This window comes from Haliotis rufescens, unplaced genomic scaffold (genome assembly GCF_023055435.1).
Source record: "Haliotis rufescens isolate VD_foot unplaced genomic scaffold, xgHalRufe1.0.p SCAF_1, whole genome shotgun sequence".
Classification (NCBI taxonomy): domain Eukaryota; kingdom Metazoa; phylum Mollusca; class Gastropoda; order Lepetellida; family Haliotidae; genus Haliotis; species Haliotis rufescens.
Window position 1 is genome coordinate 21798162 of NW_025963779.1, and position 12908 is coordinate 21811069.

Here is a 12908-nt window from a genome sequence, read left to right on the forward strand (position 1 = left end):
CAAAACTATGTGAACTCAGACACTGCAAGAGTTAGTAGTACAACACTATGTGAAATCAGACACTGCAAGAGTTAGTAGTACAACACTATGTGAAATCAGACACTGCAAGAGTTAGCAGTACAATACGATGTGAAGTCAGACACTGCAAGAGTTATTCGTACAATACGATGTGAAATCAGACACTGCAGGAGTAAGCAGTACAACACGATGTGAAGTCAGACACTGCAGGAGTAAGTAGTACAACACTATGTGAAATCAGACACTGCAAGAGTTAGCAGTACAACACGATGTGAAGTCAGACACTGCAGGAGTTAGTAGTACAACACTATGTGAAATCAGACACTGCAGGAGTTAGCAGTACAACACGATGTGAAGTCAGACACTGCAGGAGTTAGTAGTACAACACGATGTGAAATCAGACACTGCAAGAGTTAGCAGTACAACACGATGTGAAGTCAGACACTGCAAGAGTTAGCAGTACAACACGATGTGAAATCAGACACTGCAGGAGTTAGTAGTACAAAACTATGTGAACTCAGACACTGCAAGAGTTAGTAGTACAACACTACATGAAATCAGACACTGCAAGAGTTAGTAGTACAACACGATGTGAACTCAGACACTGCAAGAGTTAGCAGTACAACACGATGTGAAGTCAGACACTACAAGAGTTAGGAGTACAAAACTATGTGAACTCGGACACTGCAAGAGTTAGCAGTACAACACGATGTGAACTCAGACACTGCAGGAGTTAGTAGTACAACACTATGTGAACTCGGACATTGCAGGAGTTAGCAGTACAATACTATGTGAAGTCAGACACTGCAAGAGTTAGTAATACAACACTATGTGAACTCAGACACTGCAAGGGTTTGCAGTACAACACTATGTGAAGTCAGACACTGCAGGAGTTAGTAGTACAACACGATGTGAAATCAGACACTGCAGGAGTTAGTAGTACAACACTATGTGAAATCAGACACTGCAAGAGTTAGCAGTACAATACGATGTGAAGTCAGACACTGCAGGAGTTAGTAGTACAACACTATGTGAACTCAGACACTGCAAGAGTTAGCAGTACAACACGATGTGAAGTCAGACACTGCAGGAGTTAGTAATACAAGACTACGTTAAATGAGACACTGCAAGAGTTAGCAGTACAACACGATGTGAAGTCAGACACTGCAGGAGTTAGTAATACAACACTACATTAAATGAGACACTGCAAGAGTTAGCAGTACAACACGATGTGAAGTCAGACACTGCAGGAGTTAGTAATACAAGACTACGTTAAATTAGACACTGCAAGAGTTTGCAGTACAACACGATGTGAAATCAGACACCAGATTTAGCAGTACAGCATCCCATCTCTGGTAATGTCAGAGCTACCAGTCGGAACTCACATATGACCAAAATCATTAATTCAAATCTCGCAACTCACATACTGAATTAGCAATACAACACCATGTGAACTGATATACTGCCAGAGTTCGGCAATCATATGTTACAAGCAGGCACCACATACGAGCGGCAAACAACATTGATGTATTGAATGTACAGAGGACTCAGGACCACTCCGGCAGAGACAGGTGTGAACAACTCCCTGTCGCGCTGTGCCCAGGACGTCCGCGAGTAAAGCAGGTGCTTTCTATCACCCAGTGTACATACACACACATTTACCAGCCATCAATACCGAACACGTCTCTGAATTAGAAATGACGGTTCTCTTACATGTTAGATCACGCTCATTATCTAAATGATCATTGCCGTTACTGCTGATAGCGGGACATCAATCAGAGTGTAGCGTTAACTCCATTATCCACCAATAGTGATGAATATTGTATAAGTTATTTAACAAAGCATTGCTGCTTCAACGGCAAATTACAGAAGGCTCTCTATATGATAACTTAGATTGAAAAATAAGATACGTTTGAGGCAGTTCTACCTCGACAGTTTAAGTGCACAAGAGAATCAATATGTTGCGGTGTTCATGGCACTGAATGCTGATGTCAACGGACGCTGGATTGTGAAAGTTGTTTGGGTGAAATTACTGAAAATATGACAATGACAACGATTGATAATCTGGAGATGTTTCAAACAGACATAGCCGGGGACTGCTGACAGATGAGCGATATCTCGAATGCGAAGTGTAAAAATAAATCTTTCCAAACGACACAGGTAGAAAGTGTAACACCATTTATACACATCAAAACCCTTGACACTCAACACAACTCTCTACACACAGCAACCCCCTCTATACACAACAACACCTCTATACACACCAACGCCATCCATACAGAGCAACACCCTCTATACACTGCAACACCCTATATACACACTGCTACACCCTCTATACACCTTACCACCCTCTATACACTGCTACACCCTCTATACACTGCAACACCCTCTACACACTACAACACCCTCTATACACTGCAACACCCTCTATACACTGCTACATCCTCTATACACTGCAACACCCTCTATACACTGCAACACCCTCTATACACTGCAACACCCTCTACACACTGCAACACCCTCTATACACTGCAACACCCTCTATACACTGCAACACCATCTATACACTTCAACACCCTCTATACACTGCAAAACCCTCTACACACTACAACACCCTCTATACACTGCTACACCCTATATACACTGCACCACCTTTTATATACTGCACCACCCTCTATCCACTGCAACACCCTCTACACACTGCTACACCCTCTTTACACTGCAACACCCTCTACACACTGCAACACCCTCTATACACTGCAACACCCTCTATACACTGCTACATCCTCTATACACTGCAACACTCTCTATACACTGCAACACCCTCTATACACTGCAACTCCCTCTATACACTGCAACACCCTCTATACACTGCAACAACTCTATACACTGCAACACCCTCTATACACTGCAACACTCTCTATACACTGCAACACCCTCTATACACTGCAACTCCCTCTACACACTGCAACACCCTCTATACACTGCAACACCCTCTATACACTGCAACAACTCTATACACTGCAACACCCTCTATACACTGCAACACCCTCTATACACTGCAACAACTCTATACACTGCAACACCCTCTATACACTGCAACACCCTCTATACACTGCAACACCCTCTATACAATGCAACACCCTCTATACACTACAACACCCTCTATACACTGCAACACCCTCCACACACTGCAACACCATTTACACACTGCTACACCCTCTACACACTGCAACGCCCTCTACACACTGCAACACCCTCTATACACTGCTATACCCTATATACACTGCACCACCTTTTATATACTGCACCACCCTCTATACACTGCTACACCCTCTATACACTGCAACAACCTCTACACACTGCAACACCCTCTATTCACTGCAACACCCTCTATACACTGCAACACCCTCTATACACTGCAACACCCTCTATACACTGCTACACCCTCTATACACTGCTACACCCTCTATACAATGCAACACCCTCTATACACTACAACACCCTCTATACACTGCTACACCCTCTATACACTGCTACACCCTCTATACACTGCTACACCCTCTATACACTGCAACACCCTCTATACACTGCTACACCCTCTATACACTGCTACACCCTCTACATACTGCTACACCTTCTATACACTGCAACACCCTCTACACACTGCAACACCATTTATACACTGCTACACCCTCTACACATTGCAACACCCTCTACACACTGCAACACCCTCTATACACTGCAACACCCTCTATACACTTCAACACCCTCTATACACTGCAACACCTTCTATACACTGCAACACAGTCCATACACTGCAACACCTTCTATTCACTGCAACACCCTCTACACACTGCACCACCTTTTATCTACTGCAACACCCTCTATACGCTGCAACACCCTCTATACACTGAAACACCCTGTATATACTGCAACATCGACTAGACACTGCAACATCCTCAATACACTGCAACACCCTCTATATATTGCAACACCATCTATATACTGTAACACCATATATATACTGCAACACCCTCTATACACTGAAACACCCTCTATATATTGCAACACCATCTATATACTGTAACACCATATATATACTGCAACACCCTCTATACACTGAAACACCCTCTATATATTGCAACACCATCTATATACTGTAACACCATATATATACTGCAACACCCTCTACACACTGCAACACCCTCTATTCATAATCGCAGTTGCAGCTGCTGGATACAGAAAAAAGGGAGCGGTAGCTTCTGTTGAAAATTGTCTTAACCTGTATTCAGACGACAATCAATGATTGCTCCTGCTGGAGTGCCAAGGTAACAAGAATAGGACCCATATTGCGGGAAACAATAACGCGCATTGTAAGCCCATACTGCTAATATACTTATAGACGAGTTGTCAAATCATCGTCACATAATCAGTCAATCAAGAAAGCTCGTGAATAATTCACCGTCATGATGATGTAGACACGTCGCACTGTTTATGGTGAACGTCCTCCCGGGGATTAAACTGCCGTCGTGAGGATGATAAATTGGTCAAAAATGGCATATAATGCGAAACAATATTGTGGCAGTAGCATATTACAGAGGACGGAATTGGAAAGAATACCGATCTCTCCAGGCATGTCTCAGGCTCACCTAGAGGTCGGAGTTCGAGTTGTGCTGACTTAGCCAATGAAGGGTCCCCCGATGGGCATCCCGGCCAACACGCCACCTGCTCCGGGAGATTGGTTCTCTCACGACTGGCGTACGAGTAGGCCGCTCGTGCTTGCCTGGGTTTGTAACATAACCCTCCTTCTGCTGTATGATTTGAATGAGATACGAGATATTCTGTTGAAAATCATCTTTGCGGAATGTGATGTAGGCGAGGTAACTTGATGAAGTGTCTCCGGTCATTGACTTGGCAGTTGGTCACAGTGACCAGCCTTGGCAGTGCGGCATATATGTAACACGTCTGAACAAGCAAGGAGGACTCTGATGTGGATACGTCCCAGGTCTTCGTGACCATTAGTTTCGATAATCTATGCTGCATGTGACATTATTGACAGCCGTCTTCTTCCACCGTCCTCATTAATAGCTGACTCCTCTTCAGCGGCTGTTAAATTGCCCCGTACGTGGAATCTCTTGAGGATTCTCGGGTAGAATTGATCCCACGTAACCTATTCTAGTCGTAAGAGGTGACTAAATGGATGGGGTGGTTAGGCTCGATGATTTGTGTCATTGCTATCCTCTCACCCGACGGCGTAGTACGTTGCCCCTAATATCTACATGTACTGTATCTGGTCCAGACCTCTTTATTCACAGAACGCCGTGACAAAGCTGGAATTCTGCTGACCTTTAATTAATCATGGCGTTGAGAAGCTAATCTTGTTTGTGTGTTTTTTAACGCCGCACTCAACAATATTCCAGCTATATGACGTTGGTCTGTAATTAATCATCTGGACCAGACAATCCAGGGATTGACCTCATTAGCATCGATCTACGCAACTGGGATACGATGACATGCATCAAACATGTCAGCGAGCCTGACCACCCGATCCCTTTAGTCCTCTAGCACGACAAGCATGGGTTGCTGAAGTACTATTCTAACCCGGATCCTTATGGATAGGGGCGTAAGCGTTACATATTACTTAGTAACTCTAAATTGCTCTTTTGGTAGCAAAATTGTTCGTAAGTGTCGATCATGGACAAAGGTTCATCGTGATGTTTCATCGTGTCTTTTATCACTCATATAACACAACTCCTCAAATAAAGCGCAAAGTGCCGACCGACGAGACTAGTAGGCGTATTATCAGCTGATCTTGTTGACTTTATCCCCCATTACATCACTGATAGTAACAGATTGAGCAATACCTTGTTCTTCGAGACAACGTTGCCAAGGCCGTTGGCCCCTAGCGATGGCAGACATATTGCCATAACACGCCTACACACACCCTTATCTGCCGCCAACCAACAGACTCAGGGTCGACCAACAGGAATTAACGAAAAAAGAGATTGTCACAAATAATACTCCACAGTCAAGATGTTGACATTCGTTGTCATAGCAACATCTGTTAGGAAGTTTAGCCATTTCCTTGGAGACCACGACTGGCCGACATAGTCCTGGCGGTACTCTGCCCCTCCGTTCTCTTATCACATTACAGCAATCAGCACTTACAAAGGTTATGCGGTTTTAATATTCCTTTCCGGAAAAGAGCGATTCCTATTTTGGTTCGCTCAACACATTATCCATGTTCTGACAATGAACAAATCGCTTGTCATATTAGGTTAAATTCACATGGGGAATGATTGAGTCTGTTGCAAGATGTACACACGGCCACAGCTGACATCTAGAGTTTTGTATTAGCGTGGTCGGAACATAAACAGGGGGAGTGATATCAGGGCCGTCATGAAAAGCATACATGATAGACGGTTGTGTTTGTTCGAGGGCGCTATAATGTTGAATCAAGCATTGTACGTGGAATATATTTTATCTTCCTAAAGCGTCCCTCGTGCTGACGTAGCAGGGGACAATACATAATTGTCGGTATCAGGACAGTCCAGACAGTATAATAGCAGGTGCTGGATAGATATAATGTTTTACTGCCATCTAGATTTTCGGGATCAGGCTTAGCACTCTGCCAATATGACGGCGATGCAAGGTGATGCTCTGTTAATAGGCGGCGAGTTGGAATGTTTGCTTCTAAGAGACGTTTGGCGATACTTCTGAAGATACTTGACTCAAAACGTATCCAGAGAATAATCAGTCTGGAAAAACTGCCGTAACAGATTCCATTGCGCGAAAGGGGCAATGAAAATTATATGAATGGATCACTGAACTCATGCCATTAGGCGTTACAAAAGTGTTAAGCATGTCCTGCTCTATCCGTATCAGTCGCCACTCACGCAATTTTGATTAAAAAAGTAAGTGCCAGTGAGTAAGAATAAGAAGCGACAAAAATAGTTTACAAAATCATAAGAAATAACTACTAAAAGCCAGACCCGTAGAGCAACCCCTTCTTGCCGCAAAAGGCGACTATGCTTGGATCGGGTGGTCAGACTAGCTGACTTGGTTGATGCATGTCAGCGTATTCCAATTGCGAGGACTGATGCTCATGATGTCAATCATTGGATTGTCTAGTCCATATTCGATGAATTACAGACCGTCGTCATATAGCTGGAATATTGCTGAGTTAAACAACAAACAAACAAACAAACTAAAAGCCAAGTCCATTGTACGATTCCCACTACTCCTACTGCTACTACTCCTACTCATAACCACGTGTTCATGAATCCTCAATTTGTCACTATTGCGTCAAGTTGACTAAGGGCTTGAATGTTGGAATCTTGAGCAACAACTATTGAGCAAAAAGGCGTGAAAACTCCACGTGAAGATCATAGTATGGGGCAGTATCGAGCATCATGTTGCCAGGCGACGGCATGTTCATGGCTTTTTGGACGGAGTCATTGCCCGAGTGGTAGAGCGTCCGCCCAGATAGCAGAAGGTCCGGGGTTCGATACCCTCCCGCGTCATACCAAAAGACGTTAAAGATGTTACTTGTTGTTACCCTGTCTGGCGTTCGACATTAAGGGGCTAAAACAAGGACTCGTCGGCTCGGATTCAGTATATTGTGTTTGAGTGAGGTATTCATGTTAAACTGCGTCATGGTATCTCAGTGGGCTAGCACTATTAATCGGCATCAGTCGGGACTCGTACAAGCAGCCACACACACACGTGCATGCACGTCGCAATATAAGTGCAATAATCTCTGACGCGACGTTAAACTGTGGGCACAGTGCTCATTGGGATATTATAAAGGCTTCTCTAGGTCGAAAGCATCAGGATCTGAGTACATCACGTGTCTATATAATCTTCACCTCACATTGGATATTTGAACAACACAGTTGACGTGTCATCATTACTTCACCCAGAACAACTGTACATTAATACAGATCTATACAATAAGCTTTTACTAAAACAGGTTCTCAGAAGAAGATTCGGAGTTGTTTATTGATAAACTAATGTCTAATCTTCTGGGATTTATAAACGTTTATCTGACTGATGTATGACATATACAATGACTGTGTAAATCTAGTGTTGTCATTCTTACTACTGTTATTGTCAAGTTCCTAGAAAATAATGAAAAAGCTGTCACTTGCCCGGGAAATGTTAATAGTCAGTCTCTCGTCTAGACGCTGTCTCATCAACTGGCGCATAGTAAACAGACTACACTTTCTATAGGTTTCCATATGTATGTAGGAGTCGGGCGCTGCCTGTTATACGTGGAATGTGTAGGGACTAGGTCTGTGAACAGACAGGAAGCGGAAGTGACGTCATCACCTGCCACTGATTGCAACATCAACTGGTACCTCACTGTCGAAGTCCTTACAAGTTAAATGAACAAATAGTTATTCTTGGGTCAACTCCGATAAAGACGTATATTCATAGATGTAATGGACTAGGTTTGGGGAATTTCATGCACGAAAAGGAAGCGATAAAACCCTTTCCCCTGCATAAAGTAGGGTCGTTTGTGCAATTCCGACTTTATCATGAGCATGTGTTTATGAATCACTATCAAATAGTAAAGATGCCAGGTGTTTGCGAAAAGGTGAGCGGTTCCTGCCCCACCAGTGGTATCCGTCAAAAACACATGCAAAGGCAAGTCAATTGTTTACCTAAAAAATGATGAAAAGAAGTGGCTCATCTCACAAAACTCGACACGAGACTGGTATGTTATTCGTTCATTCATTACAGGTGCAGCTGCTGCACGGGATGTTGTGACAGAAAACGATGCAGTGAGGCAGTAGCATGATGACTATCAGATAACTCTAATTCGAATAAAAAGTTCTTTTCTATATGAATGTTTCTGAAAACATAACATTCATATTTCATTGGGGAAGAAATGACCGCTAAAAATTGCGTCAATGACACTCTAGTTTTCAGTCATATGTTAAATAAGAATAAAATAAATAATGAATAGAACATTTGTCTGTTCTTGCCATATTCAACATTCACCTTGTGTTTCGTGCACCACTATGAAAGGAAAGATAAACACGTTATTTTACAAGAACAGACATTTATCCTCAAGCTACACAATGGGTTGAGCGAATTACACTGATAGATAGCTATGATTAACAGGGAACAGCGAGTCACTACTTTCTGTGAAATATCCATGCTCGTATCAGTCAAAATGTCAAATGCGTATTCCACAAAGTGCAAGTTCATTGCGTGAGGATATATATGACATGAAAGCCACGGTTGTAGCCATATTTATTAATCTGGAAAACATCATATCATCATGTATATCTGATTATTTGAAACACTACCGGCGATGTGTTTAAACATAAATATGTCCAAATATATTGAAGTTTCCTACATAATATTTTACATAATGCTCGAATACTGTTATGTTGAATTTTTTATTGTGGGTCATGTGCCCTTTCGTGCTTAAGCAATAATCTTTATTGATATTCAACGGATGGCCTTGAACCGCTGTGGAGACAACAACGCAGAGATAAGAACTGAACTACTTTCCAAGCTGACATTACTGTTCAAGCGGTCCCAGGACTGTGGTTTCCTTCTCGTGAAGAATAGCATCCGTTATCTAATAGCTTCATGATGAAGCTATTCTCCTGAACGTGCATCTGAGTTGGAGTACAGGAGGATGGAGACACAGCATTAGTCCTAACATTGAAATACTTCTCTGAAGTCTTCACACAAGAACAAGTGGATCATAGCATAAAGATCTGAATACACTGAAAACTTCGTGAGCACCCCCTGAAAACACCCCCAACCACACACCCCACCCCACCCACACCCCATACCCATAACGTCTAAATATATACAGATGCATTACAGAAAAGGACACACCCAGAACTCGTTAATCGGGTTTGCTGGAAACCATACAGTATGTGTTATTGAAGTTTCGTGACTTCAAAATGATGGCCAAAATGAATAAAATGGTGTCCGAAGCAGTCCACTATTGTGCCTTGTACTATGTATTCCCATGCTTGTTTAGGTGAACACTTGCCTTTGCATGTGTTAGTGATTTATAAACACATGCTTTTGGTATAGTCGGAATCGTATAATGCACTCTGTTCTTAGCAAAGATTTCTTGTCCTCATGGAAAAGGTTTTGTTGTTTTTATTCTGTTATATACGATTACGCATTGTTCTTGAGACTTCATATAAGTGACTTGTGTCATGCATGATAATGTAAATACAAAATGACACGCAGCTGAAGCAAACCGTACCAGGATACGATGATTATGAGTTCGAATAATGATAAGCCCCAGTACGATCCTTGCTGTTTGTCAGTAACACATCCAGAGTCCATGTTCGATCACGTCTAGGACCTGCGACACTGTGCGATTTCATTCAGTTCTATCAAAGCATCATTAATACAATCAAGGAAGGACTTTCCCTATATATTGACAGGCGTTTAACCTGAGGTGGGATGAGGTGAAATTGCGTTTAACATTGCCATGGATATCCTAATCAAACACAGTGTACGAACTCCGAGCCAACCAGTCTTTTTATCTCCTCAATGCTGAGCGCCAGGCAGGGGTAACAACAAACACCATCTTTTAATTCCTTTTGGTATTACGCGGTCAGGGGAATGAAAAACCGCCATTCCGTTCTCCGGACAGAAACTCTAACCATTACAACGCGGAAGCGATCTGTAACACACGCTTTATATATATAAAATAATTATATATATATATATATATATATATATATATATATATATATATATATATATATATATATATATGATGTATAAATGATCTGATTTCGTTCAGTAATGGTCAAATAGCCAATTCCCTTCCACCTGAACTGGAACTAAGGAACCAATGAAACAATCTCATCTTTTTCATATTAAGATGTACCCATAAAGATTCAGAGTGACACAATACAACCCACAAGCATGTGTGTCATATGAATCGTGCTCAAAACTTGTTTGATCTGAGTTACAGCATTCACGGCCTTAGTATTTTTTTCACAAAGCTTTATGTAGACGGGTATGTGATGTTTGCCACGGGCTTGGCAGGATACACTCACCTTGTCGCGAGTACGTGGTATCACCACAATAGTGATTCAGAACAACATGCTTAAGGTATAATCCGAATCATACAGTGGACACTGTTTCAGCAGATTTTTCTGCAGAATCTCTGCACTGGTACACAGCAGGCGTAATTCAAAATTAATATATCGTTTTCAGTTTCAATACAATCAGTAAATGCATTATCGCATGATTGGATTTTGGGTCCATCACTTGATTGTCTGGTTTGTTTACATTTCGCCGTCGAATGGCAGAAGCACTGTGCGGTGCCAGGTAATGAACACATAATGTTTTATGCATATTGAGTGAATAACGGTACTTCCAGTATTACAGGACATGCTTACCCTTTTCGCGAACACCTGGCGTTATCACTAATTTTCAGGAATAAGCTGCACCTCTATTTTGCCTTTTACACCTAATGGAATATGTTTCGGTAGATACTAGAAACTGGTTATTCTATGACGTGGACGTTTTGTCGCTAATATTTCCACAAAACTAACTCGCCGAGATACAACTGAAATTCTTTTCAAAGTGGCGTTAAACCCAAATCACTCATTTTTATGCAAATGTAAAGAAATCTGTTGCCATGCATTACGTCGCAGAGACAGGAACACACGCGCTGAGTCAACACACTGCACAGATTGGGAACACTTGCCATATGTCATCGACGATAAGACTGTGACACACGCCGTGCAGGAAGTGCTGTAATAACAGCTCTTTAGTAACCACATGTATAGCTTCAGCTTGAGACAAACACCAACCCAACCATCCAGCCAGCTATTCCTCACCCCCATCCCCATCCCCATCCCCATCCCCACCCCCATCCTCACCCCCATCCCCACCCCTATCCGCTCGACAGGAACAAAGACATATCAGCAGGGTGTTCATGCATTCTGTATTTTACGTGTTATCGATTTAACCCTTTGGACCCTACAGGAACCAGGTTATCCCGTGGCGTCTATTTCCGTTCATCACAACTCTTGAACAGGAGTACACCCAGGGAACACACGGACACATCACATCCTGCATACACAGCCTATCACTGATCGAAAATATCAATACATGATCAATAATTTGGAAATTCGTGGAATCATGATGATATTTTTCCCCAATGTTATCAAGAAAATGTTACTAAGACATGAAGGTAAAAGAAAGCATGACAGAAACCCGTAGTGAAAGACAAGATTTCCCTGTCAACAAGCTGGTGGCTGATACTGGGCAAGTCGATACACAGAGTTCTATTATACAACACGAACATCTGGTAGCCATGACACAAAATCTATAAACGACACAGAAATTAGTCACTTTACCTCAGGAGTGGCACTGGCGGTGGTGGTCGGGGTATCCATGTTGGTGGACAACGCGCAGCAGAATGCCCTGCACGTGCAGAGAACGCGGGATATAGGTCTGGGTCAGCCATTAACATAGCGACCGCTGTCTCGCAGTGCCATAAACATGCATGCTGACCCGTCTCATTGACTAGTCATGGATTATATGTTATTGGCCTTGATTATGCCATTGGGGAAATATTCGGCCTGGCATTAAATTTTAACGATTGTATTTCCTAGAATCTGTAAAGAGTTTGGATTTCCATAACTTTTCCATTATGACCTGTGTTATGGTGAGATAGGAAGGCTCATTTGCAAGAACAAACGCTAGCTGTTGCATAGATAGAATCAAACAACGGGACGTCGGCCGAAGAGGCAGGGGAAGGAAGCGACGGGTCACCTTCCTAGGGTTTACCGTAAAATGTACATGTAAGGGCGGGGTATTCGATATACCGGATACGGTATATGTCAGGGAGAGAGTATAGGATTTACCGGACACAGCATATG

General features: G+C 42.6%; 1 protein-coding gene across 2 annotated transcripts in view; it reads right to left on the reverse strand.

The window, feature by feature from the left end:
• Nucleotides 1–12908, reverse strand: part of LOC124114593 (neo-calmodulin-like) — a 98167-nt gene that overhangs the window by 72881 nt on the left and 12378 nt on the right. The window contains exon 1 of one of the 2 annotated variants that reach the window (XM_046475239.2): nucleotides 12384–12517. The exons of the other annotated variant lie outside the window; for it this stretch is intronic. Coding sequence (XP_046331195.1) covers nucleotides 12384–12422 — 39 coding nt within the window. The 5' untranslated portion in view covers nucleotides 12423–12517. Of the gene's footprint in view, nucleotides 1–12383; nucleotides 12518–12908 lie in introns of those variants that run through there. 2 annotated transcript variants of the gene reach the window in all.